Source organism: Podarcis gaigeae (genome assembly GCF_964106915.1).
Source record: "Podarcis gaigeae genome assembly, chromosome: 15".
Classification (NCBI taxonomy): Eukaryota; Metazoa; Chordata; class Lepidosauria; order Squamata; family Lacertidae; genus Podarcis; species Podarcis gaigeae.
Window position 1 is genome coordinate 29,393,629 of NC_139692.1, and position 23,635 is coordinate 29,417,263.

General features: G+C 49.3%; 3 protein-coding genes across 3 annotated transcripts; 2 read left to right on the plus strand and 1 right to left on the minus strand.

Moving 5' to 3' along the window:
• The first annotated feature begins 143 nt into the window (after positions 1–143).
• On the plus strand, positions 144–4,533 carry MED31 (mediator complex subunit 31). The gene is made up of 4 exons (XM_083714905.1): positions 144–249; positions 1,027–1,104; positions 2,587–2,683; positions 3,925–4,533. The coding sequence occupies exons 1-4, from the start codon at positions 240–242 to the stop codon at positions 4,127–4,129; spliced, it is 390 nt and encodes a 129-aa protein (XP_083571031.1). The 5' UTR covers positions 144–239; the 3' UTR covers positions 4,130–4,533.
• Positions 4,534–5,181: 648 nt separating this feature from the next.
• On the minus strand, positions 5,182–7,973 carry TXNDC17 (thioredoxin domain containing 17; the record flags this gene model as incomplete). Its single annotated transcript, XM_083714906.1, has 4 exons — positions 5,182–5,417; positions 6,043–6,118; positions 6,962–7,043; positions 7,826–7,973. 4 exons carry the CDS (start codon positions 7,971–7,973, stop codon positions 5,349–5,351), a joined length of 375 nt encoding a protein of 124 aa, XP_083571032.1. The 3' UTR covers positions 5,182–5,348.
• A 200-nt stretch (positions 7,974–8,173) lies between these two features.
• Positions 8,174–22,402, plus strand: KIAA0753. The gene is made up of 17 exons (XM_083714467.1): positions 8,174–8,373; positions 10,016–10,164; positions 10,465–11,044; positions 11,776–11,882; positions 12,083–12,145; positions 12,790–13,011; positions 13,937–14,111; positions 15,178–15,383; positions 15,582–15,754; positions 16,415–16,516; positions 16,796–16,883; positions 17,570–17,635; positions 18,103–18,225; positions 18,785–18,866; positions 19,668–19,788; positions 20,532–20,765; positions 21,389–22,402. The coding sequence occupies exons 2-17, from the start codon at positions 10,069–10,071 to the stop codon at positions 21,504–21,506; spliced, it is 2,556 nt and encodes an 851-aa protein (XP_083570593.1). The 5' UTR covers positions 8,174–8,373; positions 10,016–10,068; the 3' UTR covers positions 21,507–22,402.
• Positions 22,403–23,635: the final 1,233 nt, after the last annotated feature.

Here is a 23,635-nt window from a genome sequence, read left to right on the forward strand (position 1 = left end):
AACAAGCAACAGCCATAGCCACAGCCTGCCCCGCCTCTAATTCGACCCTCCCTTTCGGGACCTTCGCCAGGCCCAGAGCATACCCGTTGCCCCGGCAACAGCGACATACCGCCTCCGCCGCCCCAGAGTTTCCCAAAACGCACTGCGGCCTAGCTACGCTGCGCAGGCGCTGTCGCCGTCGCTATCGCCGCCATATTTCTCTTCTGCCGGAGAATCCTTTGGAAGCCGCTGTCGTCGTTATGGAGAGTGGTGAGTGTTTGAGCGGGGGGCGAGGAGGGAACCTGGGCCGGGCGGGGTCTCCCCTCCGCTGGAAAGGCCTCCGTTGGCTAGTCAGTGCATTTAAACCCAAGCCATGCAAAAAAAGGTCGCGTGTTCACTTGCGGAACTCGCTGCTGCGATGTGCGTGGGGTAGCCCACGGCAGGGAGACGGCCACGGCCATTCAAAGACTGTTGGGCATGAGGGGAAGTCTGGAAGCTCCTCTGAATGCTAGTTATTGCTGCGTGAGGGGGGGCCTCCCTCCCTCCCTGGCCTTTTGGACTTACCAGCTGGTCACAAAAGCCTCGATACAACCCCCCCCCCCACACACTTTGGCCTGGTTCCCAGAGACCATCCTAGGAGTGGAGCCCCCGTGTGCAGTTGGAGCCTATCTCTGAGTGGCAGGGGCTAGGGAGAGCTCTTCTTAGGGGCTTCTGGGAGACACCTCCCTTGCCACCAGATGCTAGAATCTGCAGGAGGGGCGAGTGCTCTTGTGCTCAGGTCCTGCTTGTGGATTTCTCACAGGCTTCTGGTTGGACGTTGTGAGAACGGGATGTTGGGAGTAGATGGGCCATTGGCCTGATCCAACAGGCTCTTTTGATGTTCTTATGTTCTAAGCATTTGGCTCTTTTTCAAATTTCTGGGCAGGGATAGCACTTGGGGGTCCTAAACCTTTTTCCAGCTCTGTACCACACTGAGTGAAATCAGGTGGAGCATTTTCATTTCTTGTCTAATTCCACTCGCCTTTCTTCTCCTCTTTGCTGCATCAGATGATACTGGCAATCGCCTTCGCTTCCAGCTAGAGTTGGAGTTTGTGCAGTGCCTGGCAAACCCCAATTACCTAAACTGTAAGTACAGTCATATCTTGGGTTAAATATGCTTCAGGTTGAGTGTTTTCAGGTTACGCTCTGCGGCGACCCGGAGGTAACGGAACACGTTACTTCTGAGTTTCACCGGTCGTGTATGCGCAGACGCTCAAAATGATGTCATGCGCATGCGAGGTGAAATGCGACCCGCAGTTGCATGTTACGTTCTACTCAGGATGCGAACGGGGCTCTGGATCGGATCCCATTCGCATCCAGAGGTACCACTGTACTCAAAACAAATCCTTGGTTAGTGCTAAAGGATATATGGGGGGCCCTTCAGAAGTTGTTAGATTCTGCCTCCCACCAGCCCTTGCTGACATGTTAATAGACAGGGATTATGGGAGTTGTAGTCCAGGAACATGTGGAGCACCTCCCCTCACAACCGCAGGTTCCTTGTCCCTGTCCCGTTAAACAAATGTTCACTAACGCAGAATATTTTAAAATTAATGAGAAGGGAAGTGGCTAACTTGGCTCCTTAACAACTTGGGACTGGTTTACCTACAAGATTGCCTTACCTCACATGTGCTCAGTTGACCCCTTCAATTGGCAGAATTGACACTATTGCAGATGCCACATAATGCCCACTCTGCATTTGTGGGTTCAGCATGATGTGCATGTGAGCAGTCACATACACATTAAACATGCATAAATTTGGGGGGGGGGGTTTCCTGTAAGTTTAATCAGTTTCAGTATTTTGACTTTTGTATGTTTTCAAGTGAAATTTTCTCGATTTAACCTTTTGCCCCTTGATTATTATTTTTTTTAAACTGCTTTGAGGTATTATTATTTTTTACAATAAAGCAGTATATAAAGTTTATAAAATAAATACATACATACATACATACATAAAGTTCCAGTAACTCCTGCAGCCAAGCTGGTGCCAAACATATTGTTCTGCTTTCCTTTGGACCACATCAGTGAGGCTGAGAGTGGGGTCTTGTCGTCTGGGCAGCATGGAACTGCCATATACCCCGCCTAGGCTTGCACACCATGGAAGGTCACTTCAGTACTGCTAATGCAGCAATTAGACTTGCCCTCAGAGATTCATTACATTTGTCTCTCAAGACAGACAGATGCCAACAAGATTTTTGTGTTATTTATTCGCATGATTTGGGCAAGACCCACTAAACAGAGTAGAGAATATAAAACATACAGGAAAACCCAAGTTAAAACAGTTATGGCTAAGATGGTTGAAATTAGAAAGCACTAGATGCATCCTTGACCAGATCCAGCAAAGGTGTTCTCAGTTTTCTGCAACAGCTTCAGTCTTTGTGTGACTTTATGGCTAAAATATAGGCTATGATTTGGAGGAGTATTTTGTGTATAGTTAACCTTTATTCTGGTTGTACATCCTCTTTCCCCACATCTGTAGAATGGGAATAATAGTGACTAACTTCAGGTTGCTGTTGCGGATAAACAGGGGAAATCCACTTTTAAGTAAACTGATTTGTGTGTTTCTTCTAGTTCTTGCCCAGAGAGGATTCTTCAAGGACAAAGCATTTGTTAACTACCTTAAATACCTGCTCTACTGGAAAGAACCAGAGTATGCCAAATACCTAAAGTAAGAGTTACGATTGTGTATCTTGCTGTGTTAAACCAGCTTAGAGCTTATTTGGCTATCTGAAAAAACCCCCACGAGTAGCCCTCTGAACTCTGCAATGGTTTTGAAGGCTAGGGATTATGTGTCAGAGGCCTGAGAAGTCATTGTCCCAAACTGCCACAGCCTTTCTGGGGCCTGTACTATGTCATTTTTTCCTGAGTTCATAGATCTGTTTTTGATTGTTACAAGTGGCGCACAAGACTGAAGGGTTTTCTGTCTAACCATCACTTGATCAAAGTACAAACGTGTGCACCCTCCCCTTTAATGCATGACAAAGTTGAAAAAATTGCTCAGTGTGCTGAGCTGGAATTTATACCAGTGCCCTGAGAGAGTCTCCAAGGCAGATCAGTTTGCATAACATGTGAGGAAAAGGACTCTTGTCCAGCACCGAGGGCCTTCTGGCGGTTCCCTCACTGCGAGAAGCCAATTTACAGGGAACCAGGCAGAGGGCCTTCTCGGTAGTGGCGCCCTCCCTGTGGAACGCCCTCCCACCAGATGTTAAAGATAACAACTACCAGACTTTTAGAAGACATATGAAGGCAGCCCTGTTTAGGGAAGCTTTTAATGTTTGATGTATTACAGTATTTTAATATCTTTTTGGAAGCCGCCCAGAGTGGCTGGGGAAGCCCAGCCAGATGGGTGGGGTATAAATAATAAGTTATTATTATTATTACATTAATTTTATCATGAGGCAGATTAAAAAAAGGTGCTTAAAAAATAAAATTGGCTTAAAAATCCAATTACATTACGTGTCCCTTTATATAACGTGGTCTAAAATGGTATCTGAATATAACATAGATAAACATGTGAAAAGTCTACACTCATAATCTCTTAAATTGGTTCAGTTTAGACAGTCTTCCCAATAGCGGTTTCTAGAGGGCAAGTGCCAGACCAGGCTTTGCATATTTGGACATTCCAACAAACTTTGGGTAGCTGAAAAATGTAAATGGAAAGTATAGCTGTTTGGGAGGGTGATGGGGGCACTTTTGGTGTGTTTTTAAGCTCTCTGTCCTTGCTTCCCAAGCAAGAACTTATCTATGCATCAACTATTCATTTGTCTTGTAAGATTTCAACCAACTGGACTTCCAACTGTGTATTATTGCAATTGTGCATATTAAATGCACATAAGACATGATCATACAGTATTTGCATGGCAGTCCGGACGTGTTTTAAAAGCCTCTGCTAATGTGTTTGTCACGAAGGTACCCCCAGTGCCTGCACATGCTGGAGCTGCTGCAGTATGAGCACTTCCGCAAAGAGCTGGTGAATGCCCAGTGCGCCAAGTTCATCGATGAGCAGCAGATCCTGCACTGGCAGCACTACTCTCGCAAGCGCATGCGCCTCCAGCAGGCCCTGGCAGAGCAGCAACAGCAGCAACAGCAGCAGAACAGCACCTCTGTGAAGTGAGCCCATTTGGCATCCCCAGTGAGTGCAGGAGGGACAGTTGCAGTGGCGGCACCACTCTGGAATCATCCAAGCATGGGGCTGCCTTGGCTGAGCAGCTGCAGCACAAAATAATCACCCAGGGGGATCTCAACACCTCTTATGGATCCTCTGGCTTTGCTTTACCAGAGGCTGCATAAACAACTTCTTTACGTGTTGGATGAAGTAGCAAGAAGTTCTCACCCCCTCCAGATTTAAAGTTGTCACTGCATTTCCCAAAAGACTATCAGTGGAAAGGTGGGTGATTTGGGTTGGTATGTCTGTCTCTTTCTGTGTATGTGTGCGTGCGTGCGCATATATATAATCCCTGTGGTGGTTAGTTTTTAGCACATTATTGAGAGCAGCAAATAAAGAGACTTAAAAGCTCATCAGTGTGTGCTGGGTTTGTATTAGTCCATGGATAAATAAAAGCCTGTGGGCTGCATCTTCCTTTTGACAAGAGCTCTCAGATCTGTAAGTGATCTGTTTAAAAAAAAGCATAAGCAACCCCATCTGCATTAGCTGGCTAAATTCATCGCTGGAGTGCAAGATGTAACTGTGCAAGATGTAACTGGTCAGTGAGAACCACTTCCAGCTGCATGATAAAAAAACCTCTCTTGCGTTTCATACTTCAGCTCAGTGGGGATGTGATGGGCTATAACTTTCTGCAGGTTTTCAGCCAAAAGTGGCATGTGATGCTTCTAAAGGCAGTGACATTCCATAGCAATAGCTAAGCAACAGACTTTGCTGTTGGTTCGCCTTGTTGATTTGAGGACACTGGCTACTTGTGTATTTCAATCACGTCCCTTTCAAAAACCACCTTTGTCTGAGACCTTTTGACTTAAATTTTTGTTTCCCACTTGAAGTTTCATTGTAGCTGCTGTCTCCATTTTTCCTAGCCTTAATTCTCCCCTGTTGTCTGACTTTAATTGTAAGATCCTTGAGGGCAGGGACCTGTCTTCTTGTTTATAAAAACTCTGTGTACTTCACATTGTTAACACATCACATATCGGCTTCAGTTTGATGATACACTATCATAGGATGGTACTCACTAAATCAAAGAAAAATTTATTTAACTTAATTGGCTTGCAGGCTGCAAACTTCATTTGTCTGTATTTTAAGACATGATTGGTCTCCTCTCAAGGAATTCTGGTCAGGTCCTCAGCTGGTAGCAGCAAACGCTTTTCATTAGAGCGGAAACAACTTAGTCTTCTGTGAACAGCATCCTCACGAGGTCTGGTTTAAAGCATTCCTGTTCCACCAACTTCTGAGGCTGAAACAAACGTTGTACTGTAAATGGTTAAGAAAAGCTGCAGGAGATTAAAGTCCTCCTGTAAGTAAGTATCCCTTCCTACTTTGGCACACTGCCAGGCTTTTGAATAAGCTACACCGCTTGAATTCCACACTGACTACAAGGTTGCTTTATATCTTTCTAAATGAACAGCTTGGCACCTAAAGGGAAATGTTGTGAAACATTTAATCATTGGTTAACAAGTGTGTAGCAGAGTCCAAAGCTAAGTCATGCAGGGATCTTATTTTCCAAGTCAAATTGGCTCCAGCTACAAGTGCTGAGAGGTAATTCAGCTGTAACAAGAGACTAACTTAATGGTCTGTACTCATGTTTACTTGGGAGTCAGTCTGAATCTGGTGGCCTGAACACAGTGGGTCTTCATACTTGAGTACGTAAACATGAGCTGAATCTTTTTTTAAAAAACAAAAACTGCATGACTTTGTAGACATTTGCACAGTTTTTCAGGAAGCATAAGAGCACAGCTCTAAAGAGACAGTTTTAAGAAACAGGAATTTTTTTTTGCAATACTGGAATAATCAGCATAGAGCCCTCCGACCATGTCAATGTGGATTCTAAGCCGTCATTCATCACATTTGAAAATACTTACAGTCCCATATTTAAGTAGTGTAGGCACTCCAGTTAAGTGAAGATTCTTTCTGAATTCATTGTTGGGATCTTTCCAACTGGGGGGGGGGGGAATAAAAATGGGTAATAGTTTTAAAAGGCATTGGGTTAAAAGGCATGAAGGTTTTGAGGGGGGAAATTTCATTAAGATTAATCTCTGGGGACTAATTACTTGTGACCTGGGAGGGGGGAGGAGTTCACCTTAAAGGCTAAATGCCCTGAAAAAAGGAGAGGTGGTGCAGGGGTATTTCCAGACCCCAACCCTTGTGGTTTGGCCAGGCAGTCCAAGCGCCCCCTTGTGGCAAAGACAGAGATTGGGCATTCTCAGTTGTAACCACATTAAATGCACTCCTCAATGAAAACCAGAATAAAATATTTTCAATGCCAATCAGACTTCTTTCTCAGGCATTTGAAAGTTAATTTTTGTTTGCTGTTTTGGAAGACATTTCTATCTGGTTGATTTTAATAGTGATCATGTAGGGAGGGGTGTGCGTGTAGCTTTTGATTATTGCTTCTTGGTGATCAAATTCCTTATGTAATTTTTCATTTTGACTAGATTTCTTTTATTGTGAGTCAGCTTGATACTGTTTGGAGTATAATTATGACAGTGATCATAATAATTGTACCTTGTTAGAGAAAGAAGTGACTTCCAAGCAAACCTGTACAAGCAAGGCTGTATATGAACCAGGATAAATTAAGTGTCCATTCTTGTGTAAATAGGTGCAACATGGGAGGGGGCCAACATGGGGGTTTGTCTGTCCTGCTTTCTACAACAGCCATCCCTAAAAGCTGGCAGAGCTCACTTAAAGGGCCTTTGCATGAACAAAACCCAGCACTGGATTGGCTCCCTGCTCAAAATCCGTGCCCTGCATGCTCCCCAACTCACTCCACGTTATACTTACTAAGCTCTTTCTCCTACTTGGCAGTAAATGAACACTGATCCTTCTGGCAGGTGCTTGAGCTCTGCCCGCACAATGGGCTCCGCTGAAAGAAAGCAAAAGCAGCCTGATTACCAACCCATCTGATCACTCCAGACACTTCTAACACACCCTGAAGCTACTAGCAAGCCCCTCCTCTCCCTTGCATGGAGCCCAATTGGGGCTGGATCATTCCTGTTGGGTTCACAGCATGGGGGCTTTTGGGGTAGCCATAACACTTTAGAGTGCATTAATGTGCATCAAGGGTGTTATCTCAAGTCACTGCTTTACTGCAGTGGTTCCCAAACATTTTGGGGGCATTGCCTCCCTTGGTTCCATAAATTAATCACCAGAGCCCCCTGGTGATTAATTATTCAGAACAGTGGTTTGCATGACCCATGAAATAATTCAAAATGAGGAAAAAATGCACATTTGTTAAATATCCAGTTGAAACTAGTTGAATTAGTTTAGCAAAACTGATGAACTTGATCCAGTGATACCAGCTTTTTAAAGCCTGATACCCATTTTCACCTCCAGCGCCCCCTGCCTCATTGCTTCCCTAGGGTAAACCCACACCTCAGGTGGTGTAATTCTGCATGCAGCATGCAATTTTAGACGGGTTTTTCCCCCCAGCCAGGAAACAGTTTAGAAATGACTTTTACGTGAATAAATAAAACGAATCGGCACAACAGCCTAACAAGGTCGGCCGGCGTTACTGCACCCATTTTACAGAATGGGGCGGAGGAGAAAGACTGAAGCGCAGAGAGGGAGGAGCAAGATTTGGAGCAGCGGCTGCCCCTCCCTCGTACAAACGTATGCAAATATGTGCATATCAGGAGGATGCCCCACCGGTGACGCAGTCCGGGCACCAGCTGGTGCCGCTCTTTGGGTCCTTCGTGCCGCTGAAGTAAGCGAAGATCTGCCGGTCGCGGCGCTCCTGGACTGCGGCCGAGAACTCCTCGTAGCCGCTCACCGACACCTCTTCGTAGCCTTTCATGGCGGACCGACACGCGCGGAGTCAGGCAAGGAAAAGCAGACCCGGAAGGCGAAAGTAGACCAGGAAGGCTCCGCCCACCGAGGGGCGCGGTCACGACGGCGGCCGCGCGGGGACATGCGAGCAGGTCCTTTCCCTTGCACTCCGTGATGTCTCTCGTCGGCCCCCGTACTTCCCCAGCCGTTTCCCGGCGGCCTTCGCGGCGCGCGGTTCCCAGGGAAACCATGGAGAGAAGAGGGAAGCGGCGTCTGCCATAGCGCGGTTTCTCTTCGGCCGCCCGGCGGTGGCGGCGGCATTACTGCTGGTGGGGTCCGCCTCGGCCTCCTCCGAGGAGGGGGAAGCCGAGGAAGGCAGGCTGGGCCCGCCACCCCGCCACCCCACCTATTGGCCGCAGGGCTCCCTGGTACGTGCGAAGGAGAGAGAGGGAGAGAGATAGACTGCCTCTGCGCATGGAGGCTTCCTCCGCTTTCCTCAGCCGGCCAGTTTGTGCTGTTTGGCCCGGTTGACCCAGTGGGGTGTGTTACATCTCCTTGCGTTTCCGCCTAGCACAAGGGTGATAACGGCTGGGCCTCATGTCCTGCGCACCCGCCACCTCACCAGCTGTCCGTCGTCAAGAGACACGAAGAGCTTGCAGCGACCTTGTGGGTGGGTGTGTGGGCGGCGGCAGAGGGCCTGGCCTGGCCTCTTCCAGCTCCCCAGTTTCGTGGGACCTCGGAGGCTCTCATGGGAAGCAGCCCATGTGAAGCTAGGAGTCCAGGTCAAGAAGGGAGCTCCCAGATCCCCGGGCAACTTTTTAGGGAGCCAACCGAACACTCCTATGTAGTCCAACCAGCGTGGGATACGGTAGGGGCCACTTTGCCTCCATATAGAGGGGCTGGCTGCCTTTGCCTTTATTTTGTAGCCTGCAGCTTCTGATAAGCTGGGGAGACAGTGGCCAGGCGCTGCCTTCTGCTCAGGAGGGCCCAGAATAAAGTACTGGCCGTCCTCCCGCCCTGGAAGCAGCCTGTTGCTTGTGTCCATTTGAGCCCTCTGCCGTGCACTGTGAGGTTGTGGGACATGGATACCAGCTTCTTCTTAAAGTAGCCCTTCCACAGATCTGGTAACTGAGCAGGCACAAATGCCAGGGGGCAGGGCAGGAGGAGTTGCAGGCCACCTGCACCTTCTTTCTCATGGAATTGTATAGCAGGAATCTTTATGGATGTCCCCTGCAATGTTGCTTTCTCTTCCTACTTCTCCTCTTCTTCTTAATGGCTATACAAAGTGCAGGAGGCAGCCTTCCTCTTGAATACCAGACCCAGGAGCCAAGGCGAGCAACAGAAGAGGTTGTGCCTTCATGCTTTCCTTGTTGCAGGCTTTTCCAGGGATCCCTAGTTGCTGTTTGGGTTCAGCTTGGTGAGATCCAACCAGCCTCTTTGTGCTCTTCTCCTTTATACCTGGTCAGCCCTTATTTCCATTTCTCCTTTGAGCTTTCTATGTGCCGAGGCAGCATTTTGGGAGAGTGGGTTGTGCATCTGGGCAGGCTTAGGAAATTTGTATCTTCCTTTGCCTGAAAGGTGAACAGTAAGAGAATAGTCTTGAGAAAAGTGAGCATATGCTGGTGGCAGTTCTTCTCCCTCCATTTTCCTTTTAAAATTTAATTGAGTTAGCAAAATAAGTGCAGGCATAATAGAAAGAGAACTAATAATCTAACTGATTTAAACCATAAAGTGTCACAGCCTGGGAGGACAAAAGTACAAAGATATAGCACAGCTCCAAAGAGGAAGTAAAGTACAAACTAATTTTACTTCATTTTTGTAAATCTTTCCTATTTGTATTCTCCACCTGTGAGTTCCATTGTTAGTGAGAATAAAGGTTTTGTTTAGTCTTAAATGAGACAGATAGTTGTATATGTTGATGGCACTGAGTGGTCCTGTGCCTTAATATTTGTATAACAAAACCATGTCATATATAAAAAAAGACCATTTGAGCTCCGCCCTTTAGATATTTATCGTTTATGAGATACAATGCATTCTGGTGTCAGTTCTTATATTTTCATTTCCTCTCAGTATTTCAGCAGTACCCTCATAGATGACTAGAGAGCACTGCTCTGTCGGGTGTGATGGGGCCGAGGAAGCCAGCAGCGGTCAGCATTCCTTCAGCATCTCATTTACAGCCAGACAAAAGTGATGGAAGAGCCCCTCAGAATACGATGCAGGTACTGGGCGATGCCTTTGCTTTGTGGTTCGGGTGCCAACCTGCCAGGTCTCTTTGGCCTAACTAGTTGGCCATGTTGCTTTTGCGATATGTTTATAAAACTTATACACCACTTGATTGTAAACAGCCTCAAAATAGTTTGCAATGAAGATAAAACACTAGAATTATCACAAAGAAAAATTAGCAAGAGTAAGACATTCAAAAAGTTAAAAGAATGATATACTTTAAAAAAGTGGGTGATGGGCCCAAAACGTGTACCTTTCCCCCCATGCTGACACTTGCTGTTTAATGTTTGGCACAGCTCCAGTTCAGTCGGGATGCTCCTGCCCTGCCAGAGAACTTGGCTGTCCGCTACAGCAACCCTCGCCCAATCATCATAGAGAAGCTGGCGCAGCCAGAGGCTAGACGGGATCCAGGAGCTGGCGATGGGCTCAGCTCACAGGGCTCCATGGCATTTTCCATTGTCTCTGAAGAGAAGCTCAACTTAGCCGTGCAGCTGGCCAGGAGGGACATGAAGCGACGGCACCTGGAGGAGCAGGTGAGGCAGCACTTCTCCAAGGGGGAGAAGGGCCCTCTGGTCACCTCCCTTCAGGGAAAGAAGTCTGGCAGTGTAGTTGCAAAGTCTCACTTGAATTTTGGACGTCAGCCGGGCCACTGCCCCAAGGTGGAAACTACCAGCTCTGGAGCCAAGGTCTACCTCTATACGCCCTCCCGGGTCAAGTCGGACCCTTCTCTCTCTGACTCACCCCCCACCCGTGATCCGGGCCCCGGGCCTCCCCCAGCCTTCAAGAGGGAGGAAGACAGAAGCACCCTGGAGGTCAGGCGGCTGCAGAAGGAGCTTCAGAACTACATCCAGAAGATTGATGAACTGGTGAGGAGAGGTGAGAGAACTTCATGGAAGAAAGGGCTCTCAATGCCTGATAGCTATGATGACTGTGCTAAGCCTCCATGATCGGAGGCAGCAATGCTTTTTGAGTCCCTCTCCAGAGTTTGGAGGATGTACCCTCTGGGCTCTACGGAAGGCCTCCTCATGAGCTGGAGGTGTAGTGGAATGCTCCCCATTTATGTAGGCATTACGTTCTGGCTCCCTGCGCACAAAAGTTAAATTTGCGTAAATTGGAAGTTGCTTGTAGTGGTCAAAGTGTCAGACTGTGACCTGGGAAACCAGGGCTCAAATCCCCCTATATGGCTTGGACCAGTCATTATCTCTCAGCTTAATCTGCCTTGCCAGGGTTGTGGTAAGGAGGAGAACTATGCACTACCACCTTAAGCTCATTGGAGGAAAAGTTGGCATATAAATGTAATAAATAAATAACAACATAGTAACAAATTTGGACAGCTGCTTTCACATTTCCTCCTGGGGAAGCAGCTCAGAGTTGTCACTTTGAGCTGAGTTTTAGCTTTTTGCCTTGGGCGAGGGGAAAGTGCCATTGGGACATTTTCTGGAAGTGGAGCTGTTTCCAGGCAGCCTTGTGTCCAACTGGGAGGAAGGTGTCTCTCATCACCCTTCCCTCTCGACTGGGAGTTTTGTGCCAGCTTTTTCTGCTTTCTTCTCCAAAATTTCCACACCTGTCCCCCTCATTTGTGTTTGCTAAACATTTTTCCCCCTCAGAGAGAAGTGAGGAAATTTTGGATCCTGATGAAGAGCGCCGAGTCCAGATCCGGAGGCAGGAGCAGGCCGTGCGCTCTGCCCGGATGCTGTATGTGCTCCAGCAACAGGTCAGAACAAGCCCCAGGGGACAGCATGCTGGTAGCTGTGGGGCCTGGGGTCGGGCGGCCTGGATTTCAGCTCTGCCTACCTTGGGCAGAAACTTCTCTGGATGTCAGAACTTCTCACCTGAACCAGCAAACCAAGCACTTTGAATTCAAGTTTCCTCATGATTTTTCTACCTAATTTGTTTGCAACGTTCTTGAAACAGGTAAAAGAAATAGAGGACGACCTGGAGAAGCTGAGCCCTCGTAAAATAAAGCACACAAAGAAGGTAAGAGATGGAAATTGCCCTGGAGAGTCTGTGGGAAGATCAATGATGCAGGCCAGGCTGGAGCCTCCTCAAAAGCATTGTGGCAGATTTCTTCTGTAACCACCTCACTTTTAAAAGAATTTTATTATCAACAAAAAAGAGACAAAGAATAAAAATGATGTGCTTAATAGAAGAAAATCTATGATACTATTCAGCTAGGGATAGACTTCCCCTCTGGTACTACCTTCTGCTTCTGGTGTTGCCGTGAAGCTCTTGCATCCTTGGCTTTTCTCCTTGACCAGAAATTACAAAATTGGAAGGGACCCCAAGGGTCATCTATTCCAACTCTATGCAGGATTCACAGCTAAAGAATCCCTGACAGATGGCTTCCTCGTCTCTCTTTAAAAACCTTCAATGAAGGAGAATCTACTACCTTCCAAGGGAGATCTTTCCACTGTCAAACAGCTCTTACCATCAGGAAGTTCTTCCTAATGTTTAGTTGGACTCTCCTGTCTTGTCATTCAAATGCTACCCTCTGGAGCAGCAGAGAGTAAGTCAACCTTTCCAGTTTTGGAAAAGAGCCCTGGCTCAGAGCAGCCTCTCCTTATGGCTGCCCAGCTAACTTCAGTTCTTTCTCACCCTCCCTCCCTCCCTTTGTGATGCAGTCACGTGCCATGGCCAGGCTGGCAGCAGCCCACCGGGGAGCCGTCCGGGCCCTGCAGGTCTTTGCCTCCCGTTTTGCTGACCAGCCAGAGGAGCAGCCAGTCCCAGCCCACTGCAAAGAATTGGGCCACCTCATCCGACAGCTCTCCCTCTGCTCCGCCCGCCTCGAGACAGACTCCTCCTCCCTTCCCGACAGAGTCGTTGACCTCCTCCTGCAGATCGAGGTCAGGTGTCATTGCTCCTTTGGTTGGGGGGGTGTAGCATTTGCGGCTGAGGAGGGGGAGATGAAGAGCTCTGCCTCCCATGGGGAAATCCAGCCCCCCCTCAAAAAAAATCAGTCAGGGGCCAGTGGAAGGAGGGCATCACTTCATGGCCTCCAGGTTTGGGATACAAGGACAGAGCGGCCCCCATGCCTATTTTAACCTGCTCTTTTGTGGCTATGCAAAGAACTGAATCACCTCCTGGCAGCCTGTTTTGAAGGGATGTTTTCTACAGCCTTTGTTTTTTAAATGGCTGTTGTAAAAATGTCACTTAACAACTAAGGATTGGGTGACCCTGCCCAGTAACTCCACTCCTCAGATGGGGCACTGCTGAGAGGTGTGTTACTTTGCATGCTCCAGATTGCACTTGGAATGGACTAGGAACTGGGCTTTTAGTGTTGTAGTCCCAGCTCTCTGAAATCGGTTACCAGCTGAAATTAGACAGAGGGGTTGCCGCTCAGTGGTAGAGCAGCTGTTTCACCTGCAGAAGGTCCCAGGTTCAATCCCCAATGGCATCTCCAGGTGGGGCTGGGAGTGCATTTGTCTCTGAAACCCTGGAGGAGCTTTGCTGCCGGTCAGTGTTGGCAGTACTGAGCTAGATGAGCCGTTGATCTGACTCCATGTAAGGCAGCTTCCTCCGTTCCGAGATGAGTATCTGATATTTAGGCAGCTGCTGGAGGCATTTTCATCAAGTGAATAACTTGCAAGGACTTAACTAAAGTTCTCTTAAGGCTGAATATCAGAGCATGCTTGAGTGCAGGATTGCTTGGCAAGCCCTGTGGCTTGTTTAGGAGCTTTCTGTTCGGAGACGGATCAGGAGAGGGTGTGCCTGAGCTTTGCAACGAGCCCATTTTGCATGTTTAATCTGAGGTGCAAATTGTCATGGCAGGATTTGGATTCTCTGCTGTCCAAGAAGGAGTCTCCCAAGAAAGGGGGCCCGAAAGGGAGTCTCTCTACGTCTCAAGCCGCCTCTGTGATGGACACAAACCGATGGCTGAAGAGAGAGAAGAAAGCTGCTGCCTCAGAGCTGAGAAAGCTGCCAGTGGCCAGGAGGCTCCTCCCTGGTGGGTCTTTTGGTTGTTGAGTCTGAAGAGGCTTGGTTGCTTTGCCTGTTTGCACATGTTTGAGCAGTGATCTCCACTGCAGAGGCCTTGTTTTGCCCATCTGGGCATTTCCCCCCATAATTATTGTGGGCAGAGGTGCAGTGAGGGATTCCCAAGCGAGCCCAACCTTGTGGTGTTGTGACTGATGGTTTGTGGACCGTGATCCAGCTGTGGTGTCTAGAAAGGGGAAGCTGACTGCGGAGGGAGGTTTGCAAAAAGAAATACATTTTTCTATGAAGAGAGCAGTGGTTTCCAAAGTTGACAGTAGCACCCCCTGGAGGCGGGATTCCCTAGGAGGGCACTAAGAGGCAAGGCGGCAGCAGGGGGGTGCTGGAAGTGACAGTGACTACCAGACTTTGAAAAGCTGGTATAGAATAATAGAATTGTAGAGTTGGAAGGGATCCTGGGGGTCATCTAGTCCAACCACCTGCTGTGCAGGAATCTCAAGCATCCATGACAGATGGCCATCCAACCTCTGCTTAAAAGCCTCCAGTGAAGGAGAATCCGAGGGAGCCCATTCCACTGTTGAACAACTCCTACCGACGGAAGGTTGTTCCTAATGCTGAGTCAGAATTGCCTTTCTTGCCATATGAATGCCATTGGTTTGGGTCCTCCCCTCTGGAGCAGCAGAAAGCAAGCTTGTTCCATCTCCCATGTGGCAGCCCTTCAGATATGTGAAGATGGCTATCATATCATTTCTAAGTCTCCTTCCTGGATCAAGTTCAGCAATTTTGCTGCAATTTAAAATGATTTTGTTTAATTAATTCATTTTGAATACACGTGCAATTAATTGTTATTGTTTTGAATTTTAATGTGTCTCATTAATCTGAATCATGCTTTTTATAGGTTAGGGTGCACTGGGGATGAATTTAAGGAACTAAGAGGAGGTGGGGTGGCCCAGGAGAGAGAAACCAGCAAAATGCGCCCCATAGATTTTGCTGCCTGTCCATGGCATTCAGCCTTTGGGGGCTGCCCCATAGAGCTTGCAGTTCCTATGCTCAAGCAGCCTTGTCATCCTTGCCTTTAGATGAACACGAAGGACCTGATGGGCTTCTGGTGCCTCACAATCGAAGCAGTCCCTGCGACATGGCAGCGCTGGGCCAGCCCCCTCCAGAGCGAGAGGTGGTGGGGCAGGCCAAGTGGGAGGCACTGGGGCATGTGAAGACCAGGCCTGGCCCTGAGGTGGGGAGGCCCCCCCGGAAGAGAGGCGTGCTGCTCCCCACCAGACCACAGGTAGGCAGACGTATAATCATCCGCCCTGTCTTTTGGCTTAATTTTGGGAGCTGCCAGACACTACCTCTGCCATGCTGTCACGTCTTGGCCTTCACTTCTCCAGAATTACAGTGGTTGAGGTGAAAGGCGTGCCATGTTTTGAAGAAGAGCTGCTTGGAAATACATGTTTTTTTCTTACTGTTATTTATTTCTCCCAAGGGAAACAGGCCCCCTACCAGGGCAAAAAGCATGCAGCTTCATCAGGCCAAGCAGGCCCGCTTCCAGGAGCCCACCATCGCCTTCCGGCTCAAGGAGACAAAGCCGCCCACCCGCGATAGCCGGGTCCCCTGGGTGCCTCCCAGCCTCTCCTCCCCCCTGGCCTCACCTCAGAGGTAGGTTAGCATCTCTGCTGAGGCAGCGGTGTGGGATGGAGTCGGCCAGGTTACCTGAGCAGGGAGCAGCACACAGCAGCCCCTTCTATACCTGCTGGAATGTGTGAAGAGACCTTGCCCCACATCCAGGCCACCTGGGTCCATCTAGCTCAGCCTCATCTGCATTACCTGGGCAGCAGGGGCCGTCCATGGTTCCTGGCAGGGGTCTCTCTCCAAAAGTCATACCTTGGAGATGCTGGTGGGGATTGAACCTGATACCGTCTGTATACAATGTGTAGGCTCTGCTAGGGACCAACTGTGGCCCTTCCCTAGGAAGATGCTTAGTCAGGCCCTTGATCCATCCAGCTTGGTGTTATGTAAACAGCTGGTAGAAGCTCTCCAGGGTTTCAGGACCTTTCTCAGTCCTACCTGGAGATGCTGCTGGGGATTGAACCCAGGACCTTCGGTTGTGCTATCCATGATTGGTGGGAGTTGTAGTTCAGAACATCAGGAAGGTACCAGGTTTGGGGAAGGTAGCACTTTTGGACTCCACACATTGTCCAGTGTGCGATGCAAAACTTTAGCTACGGCTAATGCCCAACTTTTCAAGGTTGGAACCACGACTCCAGTAATGGTAATTGCTTCTCTCACTCTCTTGCCCAAACCCAAAATTCCTTGCAGGCACTCAGAGAAAAGTCCCAGAGGCAGAGAACCAAGGCCAGGGAGAGAGGCGGCAGAGGTGGAAGAAAAGAGTCGAGCAGCCCCAGAAAAGGAAATGCTCAGGTTGACCTGGAATCTTGTTTCACTTGGGGCTCCTCTGGTGGATTTCTCCTTCTCTAAACTTCTCATGCTAAATTTGCAGTCAACTGGGAGGGAAGCTCTCTTGGGAATATTCTTGCTTTGGGTTCAATTTTGAAGGCTCCCCTCAGTGAGAGAACAGTAGGGAGGTGGAGAAATAGACCCCAGCCTTGGTCAAAAACCCCAAGTGGGAGTGAAGTGGTAAAAATGAAACGCCAAATTCTTATAGAATTCCATTGTTTGAACTCCCTGCAATGCTTCCAGGGATGATGGTGCCTCTGCAGCTCAGATAGCGGAGACGGTGGAGCGAGCTGTCCGGGAGCGGCTGGAGCCCCTCTTGGCAAACGCGCAGGTAAGGCAGCAGCCGGGAACCTTCACCCTCATCCCCACTCCACAGTCTTCTACATCACTTCCTGTTGAGGACCTCCACCGCATCTCTCATTTAACAGATGCCCAGCCCAATTTCTGGGGTCTGTCTCCTCCCAAGGTGAATTACAGCAAGCCAAGCAAATGCAGCATTATTAAGATTCCGAGTGTTGAAATAAAAGTAAAAGCTACAAAGGATGCTACAATATTTGGCATGGTTTTCAAAAATAAAAAACCCCCAAATCACCTGAGTGCAGCCTGGAAAAATACTTGCTTTTGGGTTTTCATAAAGGATAGCGGGGGCACAAATTTCCTGAGGATGCCCCCACCACAGAGATGGACTTTTCCCTGGCTCCCAAGAGACTCTTTCAATGGTGGGCCAGAGCCCTCGGCCTCAGGGGCTGCTCTTCAAGTTCAGGCAGGGCTTGGTGGGTGTTGGGTGGCCCCTCAGGGAGCCTCAAATTATTTAGGGGTTTGAAGGCCTGGATCATTGCCTTGAATAGGCAGCCTGGCTCTGGAATAGGTGTCATGCCTGACTCTTATAAGGGGCTAGGGGGATTGGCCAAATCACTTGCTTGCCCACTCTGAGGAGCATTTTAGCCTCACAACACATCTGCCAGGAAGGGTCTGGGACTGTGCAGGAAGTCCTGTGGTGTCCTCTTGTTTCCTTAGAAGGTGAACCGCTCCTTGGAAAGGAACATCTGCCAGAAAGAGCTGCCCTGCCAGGATATTGGGAAGGTAGGACAAGAACCAGGAAATAGAGGGATCTCGCTTGCCTGGCTGATGTGGCATGGCAGAGAAAGTTTCGCTACTTGGCCCACTTTTGGTGGAATCATGGAGTTGCAGCATTGGAAGGGACCCCAAGGGTCATCTAGTTCAACCTCCTGCAGTGCAGGGATCCCTGACAGTGAGAGCTCCTTGTGTCCTCCTTCTTTGTCAAGGCCCGGGTGCAACCTGGGCGAAAGAGACCCCTTTTGCTGCCTGTCCACAGTGGCCTCGAGCCCCATATCCCTGCTCCTCTGAGCCTCTTCTGGACATCTGTGGAGGCAGAAGAGAGAGGAGAGAGTCTAGCTGGCCTGACAGGCAGGTGCCTGCGCGTGAATGGGCCTTGCCTGAGGTGGGGCAGGGTGGGGGCTGATCTGGGCCTCCCTTTAAACCGGGGTGGGGAGAATTCTGCTCCAAACGCTTGCCTTGTGTATTGCCAGGCTCCTGTTGGTCTCCCGCGTCCAGGTCTGGAGGACTTTGCCAAGCTGCAGCGTGAGGAGATTAAGACCCTCTCCAGCTCCTCTGACCTGGAGGCGATGCTGCAAAGGATGGAGGAGATTGAGGTGTGTTGGAGCTCAAGCCTTTTCCTTTGAGAAGGAAGAGGCTGTGGGGTGGGGAGCTTCCCATGGCTTTTCTTGAATAAAAGCCCTTGAGAACTGGCTGGCATGGAAGGCAGCAGCATCTTGGAGTGGGGCAGCCTTGCTCTTGTGTGTGCCGGGGAGGGAGGTAATGGCTGAAGTCATGCTTGATGTCTTAACACCAAGGCCCCTGCCCCATAGCAGACAATCCTTTCCCTGTTTTTGGTTAAATGTTTTTTATTAATTTTCATGGAAAGGTTCTACAAAGCTCTGCAAAACACAGTCTTCTCAAACAGGATCTGATGGTATGCATAGTCTCCACATACAATGATAGATCACTGTTGAACAAAAGCAGTGAGGCAGTGTGCTTTCAAACGCCCTACCTCTTGACACCAGGGCCCAGTCACAGCCTCACTTCCTAACATACCTCACAGAGTTGTTGTGGGGTTTAAATGAGGAGGAGAACCATGGACCTTGGGCTCCTTGGAAAGTAAGATGAGATATAAATGAAGTGAATTTATGAATTAACTTTTCTGTCCTGCAGCGCTCCCAAGAGGCTGTCCGCAGGCGGTACCACCAGATTGTTTACTCTGATGCTGAGTTCTGGACTCGGCAAGAGAGATGGGGTGAGTGTCAGGCTTTGTGTTTTGGGGTTTGTAGGAAATAAAGGAGCAGAGGGTGACTGAAGACAGCCCCCCCCCCAAAAAAATACAGGTAAGGAGATACCAAGAGATCAAGGAACGACCCTGCCTTCTCTGTGTGCTTCTCAATTTCCTTCCACATGTATTGGAGGTTGTGTTGCTGCTGTTGTGCCACCTCTGACTTGCAAGAGGAAAACTGGATTCTTGGGGTGGTTCTTGGGTTGGAGCAGGTGGCCCATGAGGTGATGATTCCTGGAAAGAACATAAGATGAGCCTGCTGGATCAGGCCAATGACCCATCTGGTCCAGTATCCTGTTCTCACATTGGCCAACCAGATACCCATTATGGGAAACCCTCAATCAGGATTGGAGCACAAGAGCAATTTCCCCTTTGTGCAATTTCCAGGAGCTGCTTTTCAGAAGCATTACTGCCTCCAATTGTGGAAGCAGAGCATGGCCATCATTGGTAATTGCCATCAGTAGTCTTATCCTCCATGAATTTGATCTTCTTTCAAAGCCATCCAAGTTGGAAGCCATCACTGCCTCCTGTGGGAAGGAATTCGACAGTAACTGTGCTGCATGAATAACTCCTTTTTCTCTTTCCTGAATCTTCAAATGTTCAGCTTCATTGCATGTCCAGGAGTTCTAGTGTTATGAGAGAGGAAGAAAAACTTGCCTCTCGGGGAATGTGGGAGCAGGAAAGGCAGATGAGGAAAGGTGTGCAAAGCTCCCCAGGTTATAGCAGACGGTTTCTCATCTTCCTGATTTTTTTTTCTCCACCGCCCAGAGAGAGAAAATGCAGAAGCAGGCCAGGAGCCTGGGACTCCCCATCCCATCCAGATCACGAGGCGGGAGAGTCACCCAGAGCCCCAAGTGGACATTGTACTGGAAAGACCCCTGGACACCAAGTGAGTAGAGGATCCAGGAAATGCATCAGCGCTGCTGGTTGGGCTGAAAACCACCTGGCTGGGTGGGTTGCCGGGGAGTCACGGAATGTTTATGAATATTCTAATAGCCTAGAGGTCATGTGATAGCTGGAAAGGAAGATCAGAAGGCAGCTCAAGGTACCCCTCTGCTGCCAGGTTCTGGGGCAGAAGGAGGGGCAGTAAGGGGGTCACTAGGGAAGGCACCTGCCAGAGCAAGACCATGCTGGCATTCCTGGTTTCCACAGCAGCCACTAAGGACACTTACAAGAGGAAGATGAGCTATTCCATGGTGTGGGAAGGGATGGCAGCGGGAGGAGCCCTCCTTCTGTAGATTCTTCTGCTCTCTCTCCCCTGGAGGGTCCAGGAGGTAGGGGAGATGAGGGTCCTGGATGCAGCAGTGCTGAAGGGACCACAGGCAGGCTGGGGCACCTAAGGGCCTAAGACACGATTGGTGTCAGGAGGGGCTGCTGCTGTTGGCCCAAAGGGGAGGCTGGCCAGAAAGGCAGAGGAAAGAACCACATGGGAGGAGTCTGATGCTTCCACATAAGAGCCTGGCTGCTGGATGAGGCCAATGACCCATCTAGTAGTCCAGCATCCTGTTCGCACAGTGGCCAACCACTGCACTTCTCCAGTTAGGTCTTTGGCTCTTGACCTTTCTGGGTCTGGTTTTGGGGCTCCTGTCATGCCAAGGAATGGCCACTCACTTTGTGTGGTTGTGCTTCCAGTGCTGCGGAGGAGGAGGAAGAGAGCGCTGGGATGGAGGAGCTCCTAGAGCCCAGGAATGGGACTCTGCCGCCTTCATCATCACATCCCCGCCGGAAGGAGGCTGGCGTCTTCCTCTCCGTCCCTAAGAACATGCTGCAGAGCATTGACGATTACAGTGCACGATACAACCAGCACCTGAGGTGCATCTCCCATGAGGCGGTGGGCAGCTTCAACCCCTGGCGAATCGCAGAGAGGTACTTACTGGAGGAGGAGTTGAGTCTGCTTGGCAAGGCTGCTTTTCACTTGTGTTGCATCCTTTGGGATTCCTCATGACGACACCAGGGGGCGCACCATGCACTGCCAAAGAAGGATCCAATATCTGTATCACAGCAATGCCTTTATTAAGCCTTTATTAGGTCACAAAGCAGGGATGCTTTCTAGTTTTCCAGAAGCTCTATATCAGGGCAGATGGCAAAAGAAAAAGCAAAGAATTCTGGGAGGGAACCTTCCCTACAGCCACTACTCAATAGAATTAGAATTGTGGAGTTGGAAGCTCACTAGGTGTGACGTTGGGGACCAGTCCCTGCCTTTCAGCCTAACCAACCTTGCAGGATTGTTGTGGGGATTAAATGGAGAGAGGGAGAACAATACCCAATTAGGTGTGACAGAGGCTACTCCCTGCTCTTGTGTCACACGCTGGTGGGATCCCTTCCAAGGGAAGTCTAGTGGGAATCTCCTTCCTTGTCATTTGAGGAGGAGACCCTTGCAGGCTCTGGCATCCCTCCCCATCAAGCAGATTGTGGCTGAGTCGCAGCAGTCCTCTGTGCCTGTAGTCCTGCCTGTTGACTGTCTCTCCCTCCTGCTTCTCCCCCTGCAGCCTGGCCGAGGAGCTGACGGAGGAAGCCTTGGCGGACGTAGCCATGGAGCTGCAGGGCCTGTGTGAGGATTACGCGGAAGCTGTCTTCACCTCGGAGTTCTTGGAGGCAGCTGAGTAGGCAGCACTCTCGCCTCCTGCTCCTTCTCCTTCTCCTGGTCCAGCAGAGCCGGGCTGGGTGGCCGCCTCCTTGCAGCAGTGGTTGTGGACTTGCCAGGAAGGGCTCTCTCTTTGTGTGGAGTGGGAGCTTAACATGGGCAACATCCCAGGGGTGGTGTCTGTCAATTCCAGCTGTGTTCGCCTTGTTCAGGAAGGGTGTCTGGGCATGGGAGCAGGGAGTGTAATGACGGCTGAGCAGAGTGAATGATGTCTGGCACCTTCTGCTTAGCTGAGGTGCCAGTCAAATGTCAGCTGTTCCAGGAAGAGTTTCCACCCAGCCAGGCTTTTTGAACAAACCACTCTCTTTTTGCCCACTGTCACACTTGGGTCCTTCTGGGATGTTCCATCAGAAGAGTGGGCATCTAGGGGGTGCAGAAGCTGATCCACTGGGATCCTATGGGGGGGGTTGCACAGGCTCTGCTTCTGTGGCCTTCTTCCTCCACACCTGGTGTCATTGACTCGAGTCTTGAGGCAACCTGTGTGCTCTGGTTGCGAAATGCATGTTGTGTCCTGTGAGATCTTGGGACCCTTCCTTCCTTCAGGGTTGGTACCTTCTCCACCTCTGTGGGAGCAGGCTTGCCTCTCTGACCTTTCCCCGCCTCTGGGAGTGCCAGGCTCCCTCCCCAGGCACTGGGACTCCGCAAGGTTTACTTTAAGAACTTATTCAAGATGAAATAAAATAAATCAGATATTTAGTACTCTGTTGCAGGAGTTTGTCAAGCTTCCAAACATCACCTCTTTGTATAAAGGTCATATTTATGAAAGGTTTTGTACATTCCACTGGTAAATTTTCATACTCTGCTTTTTTTTCTGAATGTGGGGGAAAACTCACCAAATTTATTAAATAAACTTACAATACTCACATGTCTGTATTTTTGTGCAATGATGTTTCTGCATCGATTATTGTTTTGGGAACCAGGGTCAACCCTGAGGGTGCTACAAAAAAGTTCAAAGTGATTGCATTTTTGGATCAAGAGGAGGAGGAAGAGTCCTTTTCTCCTCCCAGAGGGTGGCTTCCTAGGTCATGCAGAGGTTCTGTTGAGAAAGAGTTCTGTCCTTTTTCCTACTTGGAATAGTTTGGAGCCTAATTCATAAGCAATACAAAAGGCCTTATCCTTCACATGTTCATGGGTTCCTTCTGACTGCAACGATTTTGCAGTGACACCTGTCTCCTTGTGGGGTCTGCTCCTGCTGTCCTTTCAGAAAGCACAAGGCCTGCCTGAAGAGTCTTAGCTCAAGGAAGTCAAATTCTTGAGCACCTGAGAGGCAATGATGGTGACTTTGGCCATGACCCATTGGGACATTTCAGGTCTGGCAAGAATGCTGATGGACTCCCTGCATGTGGATACTGTGTCCATTTTACTTTCCCACCTAAGGCGTGGCTTGATTCTGCTGCTATCTGAGCCAAGGGAGAGAGCCAGGCTCTGCCTCTTTGGGTCACCGTCCCAGCTGTTTTATTGCCAGATTGTTTTGGGTCGAGTCCTGAGGCCAACTAACTAACTTGGTCAAAACAGCAGTTGTGGGCTTCTTTTCTTGAGTCTTCCCCGCTTTCTCCGGGTCCTCTTGAAGAAAGGGGCTTTTCTGCAGTTTCATGCTGAGCATCTCCCATAAGGTTCTGGTCTTTCATGTTCAAAAGCATCTCCATCTTCCTGCCCCTTCTCAGCATCTGTGTTCTTCTAAAGGGGTCTGCCAAGCACCCAGTATTTAGAAGCAATGCTGCCTCTGACCGTGGAGGCAGAGCATAGTCATTGTGGCTAGTAGCTGTAGCTCTCTCCATGAATTTGCCCAATCCTCTTTAAAAGTCATCTAGGTTAGTTAGCTAAATGGAGCCTCCAGCTTTAGAGACAGTCTATCTTTGCATGCCGGGTGTTGTAGGGAGCAGCGGCTAAGGAAGACTGCCTTGCTAACACCCTGCTTGAAGGCTTCCTAGAAGCAGCCCTTTGGCATTGTGAACTAGGCGGACCCCCTCTTTGATGCAGGAGGCCTGTTCTTCCTTTGGAGCATCTATGCTCCATTGCAACAGTCTGTCCTGTGACTGGGGAGTTTATATTCTATGTCATAATCTGAGCAGTTAGAAGTGAGGCAAGCCCC

Excerpts from the sequence above, each read along its gene's own strand:
- MED31 (XM_083714905.1), top strand. Across the intron at positions 1,105-2,586 it reads AAACCCCAATTACCTAAACT|TTCTTGCCCAGAGAGGATTC; the intron begins GTAAGTACAGTC and ends TGTTTCTTCTAG. Across the intron at positions 2,684-3,924 it reads GAGTATGCCAAATACCTAAA|GTACCCCCAGTGCCTGCACA; the intron begins GTAAGAGTTACG and ends TTTGTCACGAAG.
- KIAA0753 (XM_083714467.1), top strand. The coding sequence starts at position 10,069 with ATGGGGCCGAGGAAGCCAGCAGCGGTCAGCATTCCTTCAGCATCTCAT. Across the intron at positions 16,884-17,569 it reads CCCTCTTGGCAAACGCGCAG|AAGGTGAACCGCTCCTTGGA; the intron begins GTAAGGCAGCAG and ends TTGTTTCCTTAG. Across the intron at positions 19,789-20,531 it reads GAAAGACCCCTGGACACCAA|TGCTGCGGAGGAGGAGGAAG; the intron begins GTGAGTAGAGGA and ends TTGTGCTTCCAG.